At 40.3% G+C, this 21803-nt stretch overlaps 1 protein-coding gene across 5 annotated transcripts; it reads left to right on the forward strand.

Moving 5' to 3' along the window:
* Positions 1-969: 969 nt before the first annotated feature.
* Positions 970-21352, forward strand: mpp4b (MAGUK p55 scaffold protein 4b). Of its 5 annotated transcripts, none has more exons than XM_063466944.1 (22): positions 975-1151; positions 3894-4015; positions 4111-4232; positions 4655-4732; positions 4830-4913; positions 6774-6905; positions 9828-9909; positions 11355-11440; positions 11547-11621; positions 11708-11904; positions 15296-15354; positions 15453-15470; positions 15558-15599; positions 15734-15754; positions 15868-15882; positions 18133-18174; positions 18336-18509; positions 19298-19378; positions 19563-19656; positions 19793-19901; positions 19983-20117; positions 20442-21352. In XM_063466944.1, exons 2-22 carry the CDS (start codon positions 3958-3960, stop codon positions 20631-20633), a joined length of 1896 nt encoding a protein of 631 aa, XP_063323014.1. In that variant the 5' UTR covers positions 975-1151; positions 3894-3957; the 3' UTR covers positions 20634-21352. The 5 variants fall into 5 exon arrangements, 3 of the variants coding, with proteins under 3 accessions (XP_063323014.1, XP_063323016.1, XP_063323015.1); XM_063466946.1 differs by having other exon boundaries at positions 3894-3997; XM_063466945.1 differs by lacking the exon at positions 15868-15882.
* The last annotated feature ends 451 nt before the right edge of the window (positions 21353-21803 follow it).

Below are 21803 nucleotides of genomic sequence, written 5' to 3' on the forward strand. Positions count from 1 at the left end.
TGCAGATTATCTGATCCAAGGGAAGTAGATGGAGAATAATAACAACGTGATAGAGACTTAAAAAAATTAATAATTATGGTTCATGCTTGTGGATGTGTCTAATGAGGACTTTTGTTTTAGGTACTTCATTGTCAGGTATAAAAATATATACTTTTGTACTTTCACTCAAGCAAATTGGAGTCTAAACTGTCTTTTTTCAGTACTTCTTAAAACAGTTACTCACTATAACTGTTTTTGTAGGAAAGGTCATACTTTGAAGGTATTTTGAGAAGATTTTCACTTTTAATAACAGATGTTTCTTTTTTACAGGTCAAAGAGCTTGTTGCATGTCAAGGGTGGCTCAATAAATCCCACTGGCATCACTGCTCTTTTTTTTTTCTGCTGGAAGGGGGAAAATCCATCCGGCGTATCCAGATCCTTAAACAATAATCTCAGTGTTTTGGGTACAATGAGATGCCTTAGACCTGTTTTCATGTGGAGGGAGGGGAGATCTTGCTGATTTTCAGTAGGAATTGGATTACCAATCAGGAGATTATATTCACTCCTGCCAGATTTTTTTTTCCCTTTTTTTTTTTTTTAAACCAAGGATTCTTTCAAGATTACTAATCGGAGCATCATGTCCACTCTCCATTAATTCCAGCTGGTGAGGCAGATTATCTGATTCTTTAATTACTCTTTTAGGTCTTTTTCAGCCTTAAAACCTGCTACCTCTGTGTCCTTTGTTGACTTTCCCGATGGTTTATTGTAGAAAAAGTGCAATGTAACATTCATAAACTCTCTCGTGTCTCTTGAAGTAACTGCTTCTCCCTTTTGTTTCAGCCCTCCTCCGTGTGTGTTGATAGAAGCTGAAAAAGTTAAGAAGATTTGGCAGCTCAGCAGCAACCAGCCAGCCAGTGAGGGAGGAACAGGTTTCCGGTGGCCAGAGGCAGGCGGCTCACTTGCCTGGGATTAAGTGGGATCGGGAGGGATTACAGCCCTCCCTCCCTCTCTCTCTCTCTCCCGTTCAGCTCGATGAAAGCGTAGCGCTCTGTCTGCTCTCCTGGGAATATTTTCCCATCATATAAACATTTACCTGCTGCTGTGCTGGAGCTGACGCCGGCAGGAGGAGGAGGGTGACGGTGCGAGGAGTCCCCGAGGCTGCAGGTGTAGCGGTAAGCTTCACCAGGGTTGATTTGTTTGAAGAGAGGAGGGCTTGGATTGGAGGAAGGCCACAGGGATCATCCAGGATGGGTGTTTACTCCTTGAGGAGATCCTACTGGTTTATTCCTTAAAAATATCCACTTTTCCAGCAGCTATTTGCTCTGTCACATCTGTCTACCCTCACCCTTTCACTAACACAGTGGTTATGTGAGTATTTACAGACATATTGGGGGAAACAAAGGCAAAAAAAAAAAATCCTCTCAGCGTTATTCTTTGGTTTTATTATTCGTGTCAAAGTGACCAAATGTACATTGTAAACCATCTCAGATATTGAGATGATTTATAAACTCTGTATTGGCAGCTGCTGTCAGGTGTGCCTTCAAGCACTGATCCTGTTCGCGCTGGCTGCTGGAGCTGTGGTTGCACCTCTGCATGTTCATAAATGTGGTCCTAAAAGTTTTAACTGCACGTTTCACAGACGTTTTGCAAATTAACTGTAAGTTTGAACAAATCAAGTCTGAACCTGAATTTTTAGAGATTATGTGTGTAGAAAAGTTTTAATGTGATGCATGTAGACGATGAAATCACCTAAGGACCAGCATCATCGAACATTTTGGGGAATTAAAAGGGTGCTGCACGTATTTGTGCTTCTGTCAAATTTTGACATTATGGTTTTTGGTTGTTAGGCTGCTGTACAGTTGTAGGGCATCTGCGGACCTTTTAAAAGTGACAAATTTAAAACCATTAACCTTCTAACATCCACCAGATCACCTGTGACCCATGTCGGTTCAGGGCTGAGTTAATGTCCACCTCTAACTCTGACAGAAAAACTGTGACAAAAAGAACAAAAACCTTATAAACAGTTCACTGGATAATGTCTGAAACCAGCCCACTGAATGAACAATGGGCTGGGAGTTCAGTTCCTTGATCATATAGGTTGGGGAAACCTTCAGTCAGCTGAGACTGAGTCACTTGGATGAGTGACAAAACGTTTCTCCCACTGAAAACGCTACATCCAGATGAACAGAATCAACCTTTTGACACAGTTTATCATATTCTGATGCTGCTTCCAGCAGGATAACACAACATGTCACAAAGCTCAAAATCATCTCAAACTGGAGGAGAGGAGGAGATTGGCATCATGGATGTGCAGCCAACAAATCAGCAGTAACTGTTTGATGCTGTCATTTCAACATGGTCCAAAATCTCAGAGGAAAGTTTCCAGCAGCTTAATCTTACTATAGCCACGTTTGATGTGGTGTGTTTCCTTCTTGATGGATGGTACTGTCTAAATATTAATGTAGATACTTCACTTGGAGACCTAGGGATATCGTAGAGTCTATACAGGGAAGTCACAGTAAACCGAAGGCAGTTGGAGTTGTTGTAGTGTTATTAGTACATCTGTATTGTCTTTCTTTTTTTAATGCAAACCTCTTTTCTGAGCTGGAGCTCAGTTTTAGCAATAAACATTTAAAAAGACTTCAGATTCCCTCAAATAAACTAATTGTTGTTTTGTTTTGTTTCTGAATATTTGACTTTTTAGCCCTAACCCTAAACTAGCTGTGGGTGATCTGGTAGATGTTAAGAAGTGAAGCTCATCTTTTGAAGCTGTACCAGCAGACCTTGTGATGTTTCTTGCTTTTTAAAATCTTTTCAAAGACCCGGCCGCTCATGACGTGACAGATGTCGGCGGTTTTCATGAGACTCGAGTGACAAGAGGATAAATCTGAGCTCGTTTAAATCGGCGCATGCTATTGTTTCGTGCAGCGGTTCTCAAACTTTGGAGTCAATGCAGGAGGACGTGGATGCTCTGGATTACTGAACCCCTGATTTGTTTTTTAAACCCTGTGAAGTCTGAGCGTCACCTTAGCTTTCATGTTTTTGAAAAAAGAAAAAAAAATGCACTTATTTTTTTGGAAAGAACCTAAATTTTGCCATCTTTTTGCAAAGAACTACTTTGTTATAGCTTAGGGTTGGGGGTTAGGAGTATTTAGACCTCCCAGGGTTAACTGCGGTGAAAAAGATTACACCAGATGTAGCTGCTAGTTGTAAAATCCCTGGATAAGATGGAGCCGATGGAGCTCTTTTATTCACTCCTGATATTTTTTGCACTAAATAAAAACAGGCTTATAGAGGTTTCAACGCAACTGTTTCATTATCTGAGTAGAAACGTGAGAGTCAAAGGCTCAGATGGTGTTTTGTACAGACTAGTAAGACACAAAAACACAATGCAAAACTAGACAAACGCCACAAGCTGCAGCAACTTCAGAGCTAATGAAGCCTAAAACATCAGAGTAAGTCATCCTGTCAGCCAGATGCTGCTAATCAAATGCACTTGATTGACTGAATAATTAATAAGTGTGAGTACTTCTATAAAGCAGGGTGTTGGGGTAAAATTCACCCTAAGATCAGACTGTGCAATGCTCAAACTGGCATTTTGTGAAGTAACCACCTGTTAAACCTGCAGACCCTCTCCTTCACCCTGCTGAGTCCTCGGTAGTTCTGAGGAACAAAGTCTGCTTTTACTTCATATGTTGTATAATTATTGCAATAATTATTATCATAATAATTGTTATTATTATCATTACTAAGTGGTTTAAGGTTTCCATATATGTAAGGGATATAATATACAGAACATAAAGAGTTAAAACTCAATCAGCTCCACCTTAAAAAGCTCCAGCTCTATGAATCATCTGATCTAATATTTCAGGATACTTTTGCACAAATCTTATAATAAACTGATTTATCTCCAGGTTACTGCCCGTCCTGGCGAGCAGCAGCAGGTGGTCAGGGTCAAAGGTCAAGCTTTCTGTAACCATGAGGCAGGCGGTGGAGGCTCAGGTGTTAAATCCGCACTGTGAGTTGGGAGAACACGGTCAGTAGGAGTGTTTTATGGTTTAATGTTAATGTGCTTACACACGTTAACCACAGATTCAGCCTTCTGCTAACGTGTCTGAGTTTGTGCTGCAGGTTTGCGTCAGATCCTGTCTGACGTCATAGAAGAGGTGAGGCAGTCTGTGAGTCAGGACATCGATGGAGCAGAGATCCTCCACAGTCTGCTCAACGCCGCCTGGCTGCAGTCACTTCTCAAGGTCTGAAAACTTGAAAAACAGAATTAAAAATCCTGGTTTCAGCGGTTAGTTTTCAGCGTTCCTCATTATACTTTGGGTCATGCACCAAAATCTTTTATCTTAAATGAGGAAAGATGACTTACACCAGATTTATATACAAATGACATAAAATACAAAATGCAGGTAATGTAATCTTAAATAAATGCAAAGCCTAAATGTCCTCTGCTAATTTCCTTCGTTTTAGTAAAGAGATGGTAAAATGTGTCAGTAGGCTTTAGTGGATATGTGCAGGGAGTTCAAGGGGTGGTTCTACAAGCTGCTGAATCATAGGGGTGGACTTAGTTTTTCACAGGACTGCATGCCTCCTTCAGAGTTTCTAAGGTCAGATGTTTCCTCATTCACTGTAGTTTTGATATTTGATTTTATTACTTGACTGTTTTCAGGTTTATGAGTGTTTGCAAAGATATCTAAGAGATTCTCCTGCACCAGCTCTGGATTACTCTTCGGGACTCTCGCTTGAGGTTCATCTTCCAAAACAATTTAATGTAGTTATCATGTTCAAATGTTGTTTGGTTGGGGTTTTTGTTTTTAAGATATTGAATGTTTCTGTCTTTATAGTTGCTGATTGATATCAGGTCCTTACCAAGTTGCTCTGAAGAGGCCAAAGAGCTGTACCATCTTCTGCGACAGCCACACCTGCAGGTTAATAAACCACTATTGGTTTCATGTTGAAGTACAGACGAGGTTAAGGGCCTATAAGGCCCATTGTGGCTCAGGCATATCTGTAAATCCTATTTTTTTGTAGTTAAATTTTCATGTACTCATGTTTAGTGCATATTTTGATTAAAAAGGGGGAGTGTCATTGATGATTATGTTAGTTTAAATAAATCAACACCCCTGAGTCATACTGTCAGAATCTTCGAAGCACAGACCAAGGAGGAGTAGCAGCAAGCTTTCATTCATTAGCCTTGTAATCCAGCTGGAAAACTCAAAAACAAGTTTTATTTGTTGTTATTTATCATCACTTTGATCCTTACTTCGAGTTTCTACGGTATCTGACTTTTATCTGATTTTGTGCTCAGCTCAGATAAAATAATTATTATGGGTTATTTTAACATTTATGTAGATGCTGAAAATGACAGCCTCAATTCAGTCTATTATTAGACTCAGCTGCCTTCTCTTAACATGGAAAAGAGCCCACCCACCACTTTAATCACATTCTGGATCTTACACATGGCATAGAAGCTGAGCATTTACTAGTGGCCCTGAAAACCCTCTTTGTCTGATCATCTGTAATAATAATAATTTAATAATTTAAATTTACAATAATGGATTACAAAGAAGTGGGAATTCAGATCTCATCATAGTACATCATAGTCATTTTTATTGTTCTCTGTGCTTGTCCTGCTCAGTGCAGTGTTCGATACTGTCAACAATAATATTCTCTTACAGCGATTAAGAGCACGCTGTAGGTATTACAGGTAGTGCACTGCAGTGGTTTGTATCATATCTCTCTAATAGACTCCAATTTGTTCATGTAAATGGAGAGTCCTCTTCACACACTAAAGTTAATTATGGAGTTCCACAGGGTTCTGTGCTAGGACCAGTTCTGTTTACATTATACATGCTTCCCTTAGGCAGTATCATTAGAAGGTGTAGCATACATTTTCATTCCCACGCAGATGATGCCCATCTTTATCTGTCCACGAAGCCAGATAACATATACCAATTAGTTAAACTGCAAAAATGTGTTAAAGATATAAAGGCTTGGATAATCTCTAATGTCCTGCTTATAAATTCGGATAAAACTGAGGTTATTCTATTAGGCTCTGAAAATCCCAGAAATGTGGTGGCTAACCAGATGCTGACTCTGGATGACATTACCTTGGCCTTCAGTAACACTGAGAGCAATCTTGGAGTCGTTTTTGACCAGGATATGACCTTCAATGCACATTTGCCACAGATGACTATTGCATTCGATTTTCATCAGGCTGTTCTAAAACTTCCCTGAAAAAGCCTTCAGTTGATCCGAAATGCTGCAAGAAGAGTACTGACAAGGACTTTAAAAAAAAGAGAGAACATTTTTTCTCAGATTAGCTTCTCTTCTTTGGCTCTTTGTTCCTCCAGAATCAAATTTAAAATCCTTCTCATCACATACAAGGTCTTGAATAATCAGGCCCCATTTTATCTTAAATACCTCATAGTGGCAGTTAACCGTCCCTCACTTTTTCCTTCCCCCTGTCACCAAAGGGGGTCATCTGATTGTTGAGCTTTTCTCTCTAATATTGTGGGGTGTTTACCTTACAATATCCAATAAAATACAAGTACAAAGCACTTTGAGGCAACAGTTGCTGTGATTTGGCACTATATAAATGACATTGAATCCAACTGAAAATTCCCAACATTTCTTTTCTGTATTTCATTAGTGAACTATAGTATTAGTGAAACTATGATTTAAATGTAACTAGATTTACATATGTACCTGTGTCTTTTCTATTGTTATTTGCTACTGTTATTGTTACTGTTCTTAGCCTCAGTCTGGTTTGTCTGTTTTCCATCAAGGCCCTTCTTTCGGCTCATGATACAATAGCCCTGAAGGACTATGAGCCGGTGTTGCCCCCAATGCCAGAAGACCTGCCGGACGATGAGGAGGCCACCCGGATCGTCTGCCTGGTGAAGAATAAACAGCCATTGGTGAGATTCCTGAGCTAATACCTCCTCAACAGGCAAATGAAATCTGGTTTGTACAGATGGTTCTGAGCTGAGTAGAACATCAGTAGACCAGCTGTTTAGGAACTAAGCAAGCTTTTAATGAGGCAACATTTTTTTGTTAGGTATGAATCTAATTTATTATTATCTCCTTAATTAACATGCTTACTGGGACGAGGAAAATCAAAACCTTTCAGTTTTCAAATCAAAGAAGAAAGTATGTAAATGAAATATTAATTCAACGTAACTATGGCCAGTCAGTTCCCCAGCCAGGGGGAAGTCTCTGGCTGTGTCTAGGGGAAACTGGTCGCAAATAGGAACATGGTGCTGCACCTAAACCCCCTTGTGATTGCTATGGCTTTGGCTGTAGGTTGCATAGAAGACGCTAACAAACATTCACTAAATACTTGTTAATTGGCTGCAGGCTGTGAGGAGTGCAACACAAACTTGCAACAGAGACCCTTCATCTTCAAAATACGTCACTGAATGATGGTCGGTGTCTTCCATGCAAACTATGGCCAACTCCAGCAATCTGCTAGTGTCTAAAGCAATCATAAGTAGGTTTTGAGTGCAGAGTTATTTTGGTGTACTGTTATTAAGAAGGGATAGAGTCCAAAACAGTTTATTTTAAACATATTTATTTCTGATTTAATGCTGGATAACTTACATAGGAGTCTTTGGGGTTTGCTCCAGTTTCCACTTTAAGCTTTGGCTTCATTTTGAAAGTGCTGCTTTGTTTGTTGTGTGCAGTGCATGACCTAAATAGAGGCATCCACATACTTTTGAACTTACAGCAAGTTCATTGTATTTTAGGTGGATGCAGAAGTGGGTATAAAGCCAAAATCATGTGGAGAAGCAGGAAAACTGTTTTTGTAATTTGGGTGAACTGACCCTTTAATCTCGACCATGAAGGAGTTACTTTTTTCAGGACTGTGTATGTAGGCAGATGCTCCTGAATATTTTAATATGTTGGGTTTTTGGCCAACTCAAAATAAGTCAAACAGCTGACAGAGAGCAGATGTTTGATTCATAATCTGTCATTTGTATAATTGTCTGTTGATGCTACAGATAAATTTCGAAGAGCAAAAGCCACTGGAATAGAAAGGAAACAAGACAGTTAGGAGACATCTGATGCTAATTTATCATCTGTCTCTATATGCCTTAAATGCATGCAATGATTACTAGTTCAAACCTTGCTTTATCCGAGTGGAACATGATTCTGTTGTCTCACAGCTTTGCAACCACCACAAAGTTGGCAAGCTGTTGCCCAATGCTTGTCCTCCCTGTGCAAAAAGCCCCAGAGGGGGGATTCGCCATCACTTGAACACCTTGAGGCGTTTGACCCGGCAGAAGCTTCACAGAGGGACAGGGTTCGGGGTCCAGAACCCCTCAGCTCAGAGTTGGACACTAAAAGCAAATGATTCGTCGTGGTGCAGAGTCCGGAGAGGAAGCTACCCGCCAACCAAGCCAATGCATCACCTGACAGAGGCTCGACCATACCCGTTACCACAATGTAAGCCTATGACTGGCTGCCAGGTGTGCTGCAGCATGCCGATGAGCCAGTGCAGAGTTTGTTACTCCAACATGTTGTGGGAGCAAAGCTCAAATTGCTCTGCACCTTCAGTCTGCAGTTCAGTCCTGATTGGTAAGGAAAGATCTGGGCCTTGTTTTCTGATGAGTGCATCTTTGAACTGCTTTTATTTCAACCTCTAAGATGCTTTTGGAAAACAAGCTGGTTCTTCATCACTTCTCATTGCACTGTCTTCATCCATTCATCCATCCCATCCACTCATAGATTAATAATGTCTGTTTTCTCATTGGAGACGTGAACGAGCTCAACAGTGGAGACGAGTACGAAGTAGGACAGTCCACCGGTGCTCCATCACCATTTCCCCAACGTTTGACCATGACTCCCCCATGTCTCAGCATGCATGATTACCTCCAGCCACGCCTGTCTCCAAGGTTCAGAACTAAAAGCCCTCGCATCCAAACAGCCCCACCCAGCCCCATGCGGCCTCACCGCGTACTGGAGGTGCCGCCCGTGGAGCTCGTCAAACAGGAGAGTCTGGACGAGCTGAGGACGACTGTGCAGTTGGCCACCAGCTCCATGGAGAGCAGCACCAAAGACATAAAGCTCCTTGGGGAGAGGATGGCAGCAGCCACAGAGCACATGTCGGTGACAGTGCAGGACAACTCGCAGGCTTTGCTCCTCCTCACGCAGGTTGTGGACCGGTTGCAGATGCTCCTCACAGCCACCAGATCTGAAGTAAACACCCTTAAAGCTGCTGAGCAGGAAGGCACTTTGAAGAAAAGCCCAACTCAAAAGCCTCAAGTGCACCAGTCCCCATGTTCCTTCAGCTCCTCCTCCAGCTCCCTCAGCAGCTCTTTGGACCCTCCCTCCACCTCCCAGTTGGGCAGCTGCCAGTCTCCGTCTTGTCGTGGATCTCCCTGGGACACAGTGAAATCAAAAAACTCTCCTGTGGCACAGAAGAAGCACAGCCACACTGATCTGGAAACATCCAAACATCAGTTTACAAATGGCCTGTTTGATGAGAAGTTCAGTCCTTTGAAAGGAGGTCGCTCAAACCAGAGGAAGAAAAAGAAGAGGAAGAAGGCGACATGAGAGCTGTCCAGAAAGTGGCCTTCTTTGGGTCCTTTGTAGGAGCACCGTGGCTACCCTGCAAACAGTGGTAGTTCATGTTTCTTTTGTCTGTTTCATTACATTTCATCTGTGGCAAATCAGCTCCAGTTTCCCTTCGTTTGTGTCACTATTACGTTATTTAGGCCTGAATTAAACCTTCAAGTCTCTTCTTGCATATCCATCAGAGCCACATCTGTCCATTTTATCTTCATTTGTCTGACCTGGCAGCAACTGTTTATTCTGTTTTTTCATTTCGTCTTTCTCAGGGAGCAACTATAAAAAGAAACGAGATCACAGGGGAGATTTTTATAGCTCGGGTGATTCACGGAGGGCTGGCGGATCGCAGTGGTGAGCCTTTTTTTTTTAACCCCCGTTTAATGCCCTATAGTTAGGGTTTACACATCTAAACAACAAACACTAACTCTAATCTTAACTCTAGACTTTCACTGGAGGATTCCTAGATTAAGCCGTCCCAGACTAAAAGAAAACATCAGTGACGATCTACACTGGAAAACATCTGACATATAGAGCTTAAAGTTATGCATTAATGCAAAACTGAACTTTCTGTCCTGAGGACAAATTGTTTGCAAACATCTGTTTTGGGGCCTTTAACTTCATCTTGCACTCTTTATTCTGCAGATGTACACAGACCACCTCATTGTGTTCATTTTCTATGTTGGCATGATTCATGTAGGAAGACAAAAAAAATGATTCCTGGTCAATTTGCTTTCAAATTCTAGTGCTAGTCGCAATCACGCACTTATATAAAACATGGATCTCATCTATTGATTCGTGGAGCTCCAGGTTGAGAATTTTTTTTTGGTCCATAAGACAGTAACTTTACTTTTCTTTATTATGCAGTTTTCACAAGTGAAGACAAAATTAGCACCACGTTGAACTTTTTACTGAGGTCATGAATAAGGTGGTGGGTAGGGTCTGCACTCCTAGACAAAAGGGTGGATCTTTGCTTCCAGAGAAGCTTCCCCCTGCTGACCATTAGGGAAAAAAATGCAGGTTTATCGTATTTCTGCTTTGGCATCACTTTTCAAACCCAAAGCTTATACTATATGGGCAAAAGGGCTGGGCCATCTCCACATTAAATCTACAGGAGCTGCTCAGCCATGAAGCTCCCAGCTCATAGGTTTTGTGCTGATGTTAATGCTGGAGGAGATTTGGAGCTCTGCAGTTATTATAAAGACAGGTTGCATGGCTAGGTGATTGATTTTATACACCTGTGCCAATGGGACTCAAAATACCTGAATTCAAATGTTAAAAGGTGTGGCCCCGTACTTTTGTCCATGCAGTGTACATCTATATTTGTTTTTTCCCATTTTGGGAGCATTTATAAGATAATCCTAACAAAATAAAAGGTTCAGAACCAGAGACATGGACTGGTTGGGTTGGACAAAGTTTTCTTGATGTTCATGCAGACAGGACTTTCTTCTTCTGGTTACAGGCACATCCTCATGTGGCTTTTACCTTTACCATGAAAAGAAATGTAACTTTAGACAATTTTAAAACATCCACACTGGTCATATAGTATACTAAAGAAGCTCTGACAGCCAGTGATTGGACCTGTAAGCTTTTAAATGACAAGTTGTGCTTAAATTTGATTGCTTTTGTTATTCATTATAACAATGTATTGATCATATTTTTCATTGAGGTTTTAGTGTATTACAAACAAGATAAACTACAGTAGATTAAAGCACATAAAAGTTAACAAAACTAAAGAAAACATGACATGAAAAACTGATATATTTTTTTAATGCATGTTTGCGTTTATGTGTACATAGGTCTACTCCATGCAGGGGACCGGATCATAGAGGTGAACGGTTTTCCTGTGGACGGGATGGAGCCTGAGCAAGTTATCCAAGTTGTGGTGGGTCACTTGTTCATCAAATAAAATGTGCTCTTGCTGTTGTGTATTGTTTGCATCCAACATTGGTTCTGTTCATGCTCCATTTTGTTTTCTTACAACCAATCAGCAAGCTCGGTCGCATGGCACCATCATGTTCAAAGTCATTCCCATCACAGAAAGGCCAGTCCACAACCAGACCATGGTGAGTCTTTTACCACAGCTCCATTATTATTGCCTCTGTACACATAAAAAATATTCACCACTATTTTGTGTGTTTCTCTTTGCTAGCTGTACGTACGGGCCATGACTGACTACAGCCCTCAGCAGGACCCGGCCATCCCTTGCGCTGATGCTGGCATGAGCTTCAGAAGAGGTGACATCCTGGAGATTGTGGACCAGACAGATGCCCTCTGGTGGCAGGCAAAGAAACTACCCAGCAGCACAGCATGTGCTGGCCTCATCCCCTCCACCAACCTCCTCAAACGGTCAGTTATGGTTCTTTTAAGCATGCTCTTCCAATCTTGGACTGCATGTAATAGGTTTTTATTTTGCTGTTTGGTCATTTTTATGGGTAAGGTGTTAAAATTCCGTGATTCATTCAATTCCATCTCCTAAAAGTCATCTTTAATTCAGTTCAATTCAATTTAACAGTATTGAGATACAAATGAATTAAACTGAACTGATTAAAAGAAGAAGAAAGAAAACAACAATCCCTTCCCCTTTGAGCAAGCACTTGGCAACAGTGGGAACAAAAAACTCCCTTTAAAAAGGAAGAAACCTCCAGCAGAGCCAGGCTCAGAGAGGGGCGGCCATCTGCCGCGACCAGTTGGTGGGTTGCAGAATGGAGCTGAGGACAAATTTATATACAACTAACATACTATAATATCTGCTTATTTTTCTTTTCATTTTCCTTTTTGGGATTTTCCTCTGACATAGTCTGACTTTGGCCCTTAAGATCTACTTGTTTGGTAACGCTGGCCTCTTCAGCTTGTTCTTCTTGAATTGACTGCTGCACTGTCTCATTTCGGGCCTGAGGATTTTCTAATTCAGTAAAACTGACCTCTTTTTCTTGCTATTATATGTCCAGACATGATCGAAATGTTGTGATACTTACCAGGTCTTTAAAATGAGTTAAATACAAGTTCAGATAAAGCATAATATATGACATAAATATTACACTGTGTGTTTATTTGTTTAACAGAAATTCAAGCCAAAATAGAGAAGCAGTGTGTGAAAAACTAAGTACAGTCTACTGCTTCCTGAAACTGATCATGCAACAAGACCAGATGACTCTCTGTTATGTCTACAATGTATAACCTCAGAAGTGCAACAGCATGTCCTTTATCAGGTTAGGATTACATGAAAAAACAAAATTCATATTTGGCTTATTCCAGGATGGCCATGTCTGCATGAACAAGTGATAAAAGTGAGACTTTAAATAATAATGAAATGCTCTTCCATTGGGTTTGAAGCTTTAAATTTCTGATTTAGATTTTGTTGTTTGACATATCCAGATGACTGGACGGATGGAGCTTATCAGCTAATGCTAAGGCTAGCTAGCTAGCAGTAATATTTGTGATCCTAGTTTGGGTTAAAGCAAAGTATACTGAGCAGCCAACTCTTTTAAGTAACCTCTTGTACAATCGAATGCTGAGCAAGGAATCTGAACTGAATCAGACTGAAAAGGGACATGTATTGAATGTATTCAGTGAGACTTAAAACGAGTAATTTAGATCAATTACTCCTCAGGAAATTGTTTCCTGGAGTCATAAATGAAGTGAAAAATCAAATATAATTTGAATATGTATATATAGGGGTGGGTTTTTATAATCGATTTATCGATTAAAATCGATTCTGGCTTGGATAACGTGAAATCGATTCATTAAAATCCTGAATCGATTTTTTAATATAAATTTATTTTGCCCGAAATGCCAGAATCTCTGGTGAAACCTCACAAAATTTCAACAACCACCAAACAGCTAAGACAGTAAATGAGAGCAGGTACACGGATTCTGCACAAAGACGTAAACACACAGCGCGGACCCGCGGATCAAAATCAGTGAGATGTCGCCTTTCTCACCTGATGGCACGGACACGATCGGGGCTGAAAGCCGACAGCTCTGATTCTGATCTGTCGGCGGGTCCGCGCTTTGCTTTCACGCCGTTTTGCGCCGATTCTAAAGCTGTTAGTTTTATCTCTCTCCAAACAATATTGACCAAACCAGCAGCAAAAGAAGATCCAAACTGCGCTTCACATAAACATCGTCATGAAATCACTCTGACGTTTACTGTTTTGCTTCCACCATGATAAAATCACACTTCATGCACAGCTCTCTCTCTCTCTCTCTGTACTTCAAGAACAGTTTCCCGTCTAAAAATCTGTTTTCTGCATTATTCACTTGCTTGTTACGCACAAGTCTACTGTTTTTTACAGCGCTGTCCACCGCTGTTTTTTGTTTTTGTTTTTTTCGTTTTACATACTTACACCTTTGATAAAGTCTTGCGTGTGTCAGCTTCTTTTATAGATACAAAAATATGTAAATGTACTGATCTGAATTATAATATTTCTGACTGTCAAAATTTCCCAGAATCAAATCGAATTGAATCGAATCGTGGATCGAATCGATTCTAGAAATCAGTGACGATACCCAGCCCTATATATATATGTATGTATGTATATATATATATATATATATATATATATTAGGGGTGCAACGATACTCGTATCGATATTGAACCGTTCGATACAGTGCTTTCGGTTCGGTACGCATGTGTATCGATCAATACAAGATTTTTAATTTATTTTATCAACTTTTCTTCTGACGATGCTGTCTGTGTTGAGAGCTCAGTGGATCTGCGTTCGACTACTCCGCCTAGGCTGCACTGTCGAGCGCAGATCCACTGAGCACAGCGCAAGCTAGCAAGACAGAAGCTTAGCTCGTTGCAACATGGTAAATTGAACCTCCCCCACCCTCATTCAGATCTGGCCTTTGGAACTATTTTGGTCTTCATGTGAAGTATGACCCTGAAGGTAAGCACATCATGGACAAAAGTAAAACAGTATGTCGGATGTGCCACGCAGTGTTCAATTACATGGGTGGGAACTACTGCGTTAGTGCAGTTTGCTCGTTAACGTGTTGACGCTGTCCAGCCCCACGCACGGGGTGATCCGCGGTAGCTCGTTAACGGAGATTTGCCGTGTTGTGGCGTTAACGTCATTTCAGATTAACGCTGACAGCACTAGTGGGAACACAATGAATATGACTGCACATTTACGCCGACATCATCCTAGTGCAAAGACAAGTGGAAGCAGACAAAAACAACAAGCACGCATGCTACAGACTTTACCCGAGTCATTTAGACAGCCGTTAGCACATGATTCTCCTTATGGGGACCTGATATGTTTAATATGCTGCTGAGAATATAGCCCAGAAGAAGCGTATAGTATAGCTTTTATTTTGGAAAGAGCCATTTCTCTGTAATAAACTCTCTTTTCCAAAGATGAGGGATTTCTCCATCAGATATTTATTTTTTTATTACTTTGTCATTTCAGCAACATTAAATTTAAAAACTGTACTTTTGAGTTAAAATATATATTTATAATTTTAATAAATGACAAATTAAAAAGGCATGAACATTTTTTTGTATCGAAAAAATATCGAACCGTGACACCAAAGTATCGAACCGAACCGAACCGTGAATTTTGTGTATCGTTGCACCCCTAATATATATATATATATATATATATATATATATATATATATATAAATAAAATTTGGGAGCATCACCTAGAAATGTCTTTTTTGACATCTCATAATATTTTACAGGTGGCATAAAAGTTGTCTCATCTTACTCTGTTTCTGCTTGTTGTAACAGGAAGCAGAGGGAGTTCTGGTGGTCACAGCCTTACCAGCCACACACCTGCATTCAGACCTGTGAGTGCGCTCAGGTTTTCTTTTAATCATCATTAAAGTCACTGCTTTACAGCTTCACAGATGAGTTTTCTTTGTGTTCTGCTCCATGCTTACTGAAGTGAGCACTGTAGAGGAAGGTAAGAATAGACTACATTAAACTTAATCAAACTTGAATCGTTCTATAACTGATCTGACCTTAATTATCTCTGTTTTTCCAACCACAGAGGAAGACTTAATGGCCATTGATGACAAATGTGTGGAAGCAGGTAAACCTTTACCTTCCATTTACTGTGTAATGTGCCTTTTATTCATCTTTTACACACAAACTAACTAACCACACAAAAACGTCTTTGCTTCTGTGTCTTTAACTTCTGTCTGTTTGTGTTTCCTGCCCCGATAGACGAGGAGGCATTTGATTCTGGTAGGTAAGTCTTTGCTGATGTAATCCGTTCTGTCCCTGAATTTGTTTCGTGCCCTTCAAAGGAAATTTTTGTTGTTTCCAAACGTTCCTGCTGCCTGATGGGGAAATGTCAGAGGAGCTCAGAGAAGGTGAGAAAAGCTTAAAAAATTGTGCTCTTATCTGCCTCACAAGAGTAAATTTATACATTTCTTTAATTGAATTTAATTAAAAGAGCAGACCTCCTGACTTGTTACGGAGATAGGTCACGTGTTCTTACTTGGACTGATATTAATTCATATATTGAAACAATAAAATTCAATAGTGCAGGAGCCAGTATAGAAACACAAAATATGAGCATAACGGTCCTCTGTTTTATAATTGGTCTGTTGCATTTTAAGAAATGTAGCATTTGGTGTTTTTGTAGCTTATCGCCGGGGTTTCTCTTCTGCCGCAGACTTTTTTTCTGTTAATCCAGCAGTGCATCATAAATCCCTGAAGTGCTGTTTAATTTGCAGAGGTATTTTAGACTTTCCAGTAATTTACGTCTGGGAAATGGAGGCTGACGCAGTTGCTTTGGTTGATTTCAGGTCAAAATGATGCACTGTATTATTTTGCACGCTTTCTTTTTTTCATGTTTGACATTTTAGTGTGTAGGGCTTTTATTGGAGTCATTACATAAAAAATAACCAAGATTTTTACAAAAAGACGAGCCTAGCATTAAATGGTAGATAAAAAGGAGACCTTAACATATGCTCCAACTTGCTTTGAGCAGCCATCTAGCCCATATGGTGATATGACCAGTGAAAGTTTACCCAAAATGCACTTTGAAATGATGCTTCTTTCTGTTCCTCCACTCTGATCTAGGGATATGATTCTCAGCCTGGGTGCAAGAGGTTTAAGTTGAATCCCGGACTAACCCCCAAAAATGTTAGTTCTTACATCCATGGCTCAGAGAAACATTTGAGTAGCAAGTCTAAGAATTTTTTAATAATACAAAAATAATTTCTCACTAAGAAAGCAAATAAGAGAAACTGAAGCAAACTCACAACACTTCATCAGTTTGATTGCTGTTGCTCCCAACTCACCAAAGCAAGTTTCAAAAAGCAACTAAAGCAAAAGGTTGATGCTGATAGAGGAGAGAGAAAGAGCAGCCCATAGCACTGCTGCATCTGGCTTTATATATGCAGCTGACCTTCAGATTATTAACAATGACAGAAAAAAGAAAAACATGGTAGTAAACGTGCTGGCTCAGCAAGGCACATGTAACAGTCACCGACACTAAACTGGTTTAGTTTTTGCGATTGAAAGATAGTTGAGTTTTGCGATTGAAAGTGTGGTATATCCCGTGATACTGCCTTTGCAGATGGTTATAGGAAAAACAAATGAGGTCTGGGCCATAAATTGTGAGATTTATATTTCAGTGTAAAACTGGTTTGATTGCAGTTTTAACAGAGGTACGAATTTTTCAACATAATCTTTAATAGTAGCGCTGGAAAAGCAAAGAAAATCAAGTGTAAGCATAAAACATTGACACAAAGCAGCTTGCAAAGTACCCATAACCTTAGCACAAATCCTCTGTTATAATTTGTAACAGGTGTGTTGCATTGTGGGAAATGGGAAGGGTCCAGTGTTTTTGTGGCATGAACCACACTAAAGAGTAAATACTGTATGTATGCTTATCTGACTTTTTCTTTTAATTCAGCAGTGCATCATAAATCCCTCAAGTACTGTTTTAATTTGCAGAAATATTTTAGACTTTTCTTTGTTTTAGGGTGGAGGCTTTATGGGACACGGGGGCTGACGTAGTTGCTTTGATTGGTTTAAGGTCACAGATAAAATCCAACCCTATGTATCTCTGTCTCACTCCCCACCAACACACATTGGCTATCATCTGGACTACCCAGGAACAACTTACAACTAATAAATCTAATGTAAAGGGGAAAAAAAGTATATATAGCAAATTTACAACTTAAAGTGCCCACGTTATTACTTTAACGGTTACTACGCATCCTTGGACTCTGGTATTGCTTAGTTTTCAGTAATTTCAAGTAAAAAATTATTAACAAAGCCATTTGGGGGTAATTTGACCCTAAAATAAAAATAATTGAAATACACAGAAGACTAGCTGGCGCAGAGATGTAATTTTCCCAGTGTGTCCCGGGCCTCCATTCCTTTCCTGAAACATCTCATGTAGGAGGCACCCAGGATGCATCCTGATAAGATGTCTGAATCATGAGTAGTGGCTCTGCATTATTCACTGTGTTTTGCAGAATTATTTTTAATTACATTGTGTGTAAACATCTGTATTTTTTACATCTGTTTTATTGTTGTTACCAATCTTTTTTTCCACATGCCTCACCGTGTTACGTCCTGCTTTTTTTTTTTTTAATCCAAACCAGAGGAGGATGACTTTAGCAGCAACATTGAAGGAATATATTTAGGTAAGCCTTCTCGAGCAGCAGATTATTTCTCTTATAGTGTTACTCAAACTTGTTGGTATATTTAGAGTTTAGTTCTGTTTCTGTGTGTGTGTGTGTGTGTGTGTGTGTGTTGTGGATCCATTTTTGAGGTTTATCTACTGACATCTGTTCTTTTTCATCAGCGGGCTTTAGGCGCAGCATGCGTCTGTGTCGGCGGCGGGCTCACAGCACCACCCAGCCGTCCTGCCACACCCGTTGCCCCAGCAGCTGCTACAGTGCCCTCAACAGTCCATATGAGGAGGTGGTTCGTTACCAGCGCCACCCGGAGGATGTACACCGCCTCATTGCCCTCTTAGGTACAGAAAACCTTTCAGTCCTTTAGTTTACCAAACATCTACACTCATAAGCCTTTTAGATACACCTTGATAGTATCAGGGTGGGTGCTCTTTTATCTTCAGAGCTGTCATAATTCAACAAGGTGCTGGAAACACTCCTCAGAGATTTTGGCCCATATTGACATGACAGCACCACACATTTGCTGCTGTTCAAATAACCAGTATGAGATGATTTGAGATTTGTGTGAAATGGTGTGTTATCCTGCTGGAAACAGCCATAAGATGATGATGATGATGCTCAGTTAGTACTACTAGCTCAAAGTGTGCCAAGAAAATGTCCTCCATACCATTACACCACCACCACCACCACCACAAGCTGGAACTGCTGATAAAAGGGGAGGATGGATCCATGTTTTCAGACCAGGCAACATTTTTCTAAACTCTGCATAACTTGGTTGTAACAAGTGGTTATTTGAGTTACTGTTGCCTTCCTATTAGCTTGAAGCAGTCACATAGAAAACTGCGACAAACTGGATATTATCTCTTCTTTGGATTATCCCCTGTAAACTCTACAAATTGATGTTTAAAGAAAATCCAAGCAGATCACCCATTTCTGAAATCATCAGACCAACAACCATACTTCATTCAAAGTCACTTAAATCATCTTTCTTCCTCATTCTGATGCTCACTTTGAACTTCAGCAGGTCGTCTGGATCATGTCTAAATGCCTAATGCAATAACAAGCAGTTGAATGAAAGTATATACAAACAAAGTGAGCTATGTGTGCATGTTAATTTGTGCTTTTTCAGGTCCGTCTGGTGTAGGTGTGAATGAACTTCGAAGGCGTTTGGTTGAGATGAACCCAAACATCTTCCAGGGACCAGTGCCGTGTATGTAATCATCTTTTCAGTCACAGACATCATGAAAAATTTTAATCGAATTCAAAAAAACTATTAAAAAGCAGAGTTACCTGAGAGATACTAGGCATTTTCTTCTTTCTGGGCTCTTTGTGTTTTTGTGTCAGATTCTGTAATAATCAGATTAAATGGTTGTTTTTTCTTTTTCCTTCTCCAGACACTACAAGAGCACCCAGAGGATATGAGGAATCTGGCAGAGAATATTTCTTCATCAGCCGAGAAGTCTTTGAGAACATGGTTTATCACAACAGGTACAGCTGTCTGCACATCCATAAGTGACACATTAAAACTTTACTGAAGTTGTGGAATGTAGGTGGAACTGATGAGAGCTTAGCCACAATCGATAGATTTTAGCCCCACTGTCTCTGTGTCTTTTTTGTCCGGCAGGTTTCTGGAGTACGGCGAGCACAAAGGGAACATGTACGGCACCAGCATCGAGTCTGCAAAGGAGGTTTTAAACAGCGGCAAGATCTGCGTCATTGACATCGAGCCAAACGCAAGTCCAACTCGGACACAGTAAAGAGAGCCAATAGATAAATAAAAGTGTTTTCATGTAAATTTGTATATCCTGGTTTAGGCCCTCCAGGCAGTGAGGACACACGAACTGAGGGCCTTCGTCATCTATGTTAAGCCTCCAACTCTGGAGCGCCTCAGGGAGACGAGACAGGACTCGTACATCACCACCAACTACTACGTCAACCGGCCATTCAAAGTATGGCGCTGGGCTTAGTTGTCTGGTTAAAACGTCCACTCTTAATTTGGAGAAAAAATGTTTCTTTTTCCTAATAAGATAATTATTTACATTTATATGTGAGTGCTATCATCCAATAGAGCATTACAAAGATATTGGTACACCCCAAACACACACAAGGGAAGGGATTTGAATTGGGAGGTCTCAAATTTTATAGGAACTTTTTCTTTACCCCCAACTTGACTTCTTCTGTTTTAATTAGAATAGGCAAAATCTATATCGGCCTATGAGACCTCCTACTCATACAGTAGAAGTAGTCTTATCTTTTTTTTTTTACTTCATCAGGATGAAGACTTCCAGGAGATGGAGGAAGCAGCACGGAAGATCGAGTCAAACTACTGGCAGTTCTTTGATCATGTGATTGTCAACGATGAGCTGCAAGACTCCTGCGTCGAGCTGCTGACAGCAGTGATGAAGGCGCAGGACGAGCCACAGTGGGTCCCTGCCAGCTGGATTCGACCCACGTCTGAGTCCTAGGAGCAAAGTAGAGGAGAGGACGTCGGGTCAAAGCAGTGATTTTTTTTTTTTTTTTTTTTTTACTGTACAGTTTAAAAAAATGAAATCGTGACATGTAAATTCAGTGATTGCTTTTCTAAATATACTTGTGTGTGTGTGTGTGTGTGTGTGTGTGTGTGTGTGTGTGTGTGTGTGTGTGTGTGTGTACGGGTTCGTACTATCCTGGTGGGGACCAAAATCTGACTTTTACTATCCTGGTGGGGACTTTCTGCACCGTGGGGACCAAAATCCAGGTCCCCTCGGGGTTGAAAGCAATTTTCACACTCAAAATGCGGTTTTACTGTCAGGGTTACAATTAGGTTATGGTTAGGTTTAGGGTAAGGGTTAGGGTTAGGCATTCATTTTTAATGGTTAGGGTTAGGGTAAGGGGCTAGGGAAAGCATTATGTCAATGGGATGTCCCCACGAGGATAGCAAACCAGACATGTGTGTGTGTGTGTGTGTGTGTGTCGCATGTGAGCTGGACTTTAAGTCGCTTCAAATCCCCAAAGATGAAATGAAGCTGGATCCAAGCTCAAAGAAATTCCTGAATTTGTGTCCGTTTGTCACAGTTTTGTTTTTTATTTTTTCAGTCAGCAGGAACACATTTAGCACCTCTTCAACTAAAGACACCTGCAGGACTTAAATTCAAACAAAACTGCCTCTTTTCCTGCCCTCCAATAAAAGAAATGTATATCTAAAGCATGTTTGTCCCCTTTGGCCATAAATGATTTCTTGATCCATTCCAGCCTAAAATGAGACATTCTCATGTCAAATGGTGGGTATGAACAATCAACGTAAATAAACAAAAACAAAAAAGATTTGTATTTTTAAAGGTATGTTACTGTACACCCAAAGCACTGATGTTTGCTAATCCTTGAAAGAAAAAAAAGAAAAAAAAAGTTTGCAACAACCTTCTTATAGTAATTTATGCATTTGTTTGCATATCATATATCTTCAAAAAACAAAACAAAGTTGTTAAAATTGCAGAAAACGTGTAATTTCCCAGCCAACAAGAAAATAAATAAGATTAGCAGCCATGGTTAAAACAAATAATCACACACACACACATTTAAAAGGGGGGGGGGGCAAAGTGGTCTTCAAAACATTATTAATACCTGGAAGCTTCAATTTTAGTACATTTTTTTCATTT

The sequence above is a fragment of the Pelmatolapia mariae genome, linkage group LG23 (assembly GCF_036321145.2).
Source record: "Pelmatolapia mariae isolate MD_Pm_ZW linkage group LG23, Pm_UMD_F_2, whole genome shotgun sequence".
Lineage (NCBI taxonomy): Eukaryota > Metazoa > Chordata > Actinopteri > Cichliformes > Cichlidae > Pelmatolapia > Pelmatolapia mariae.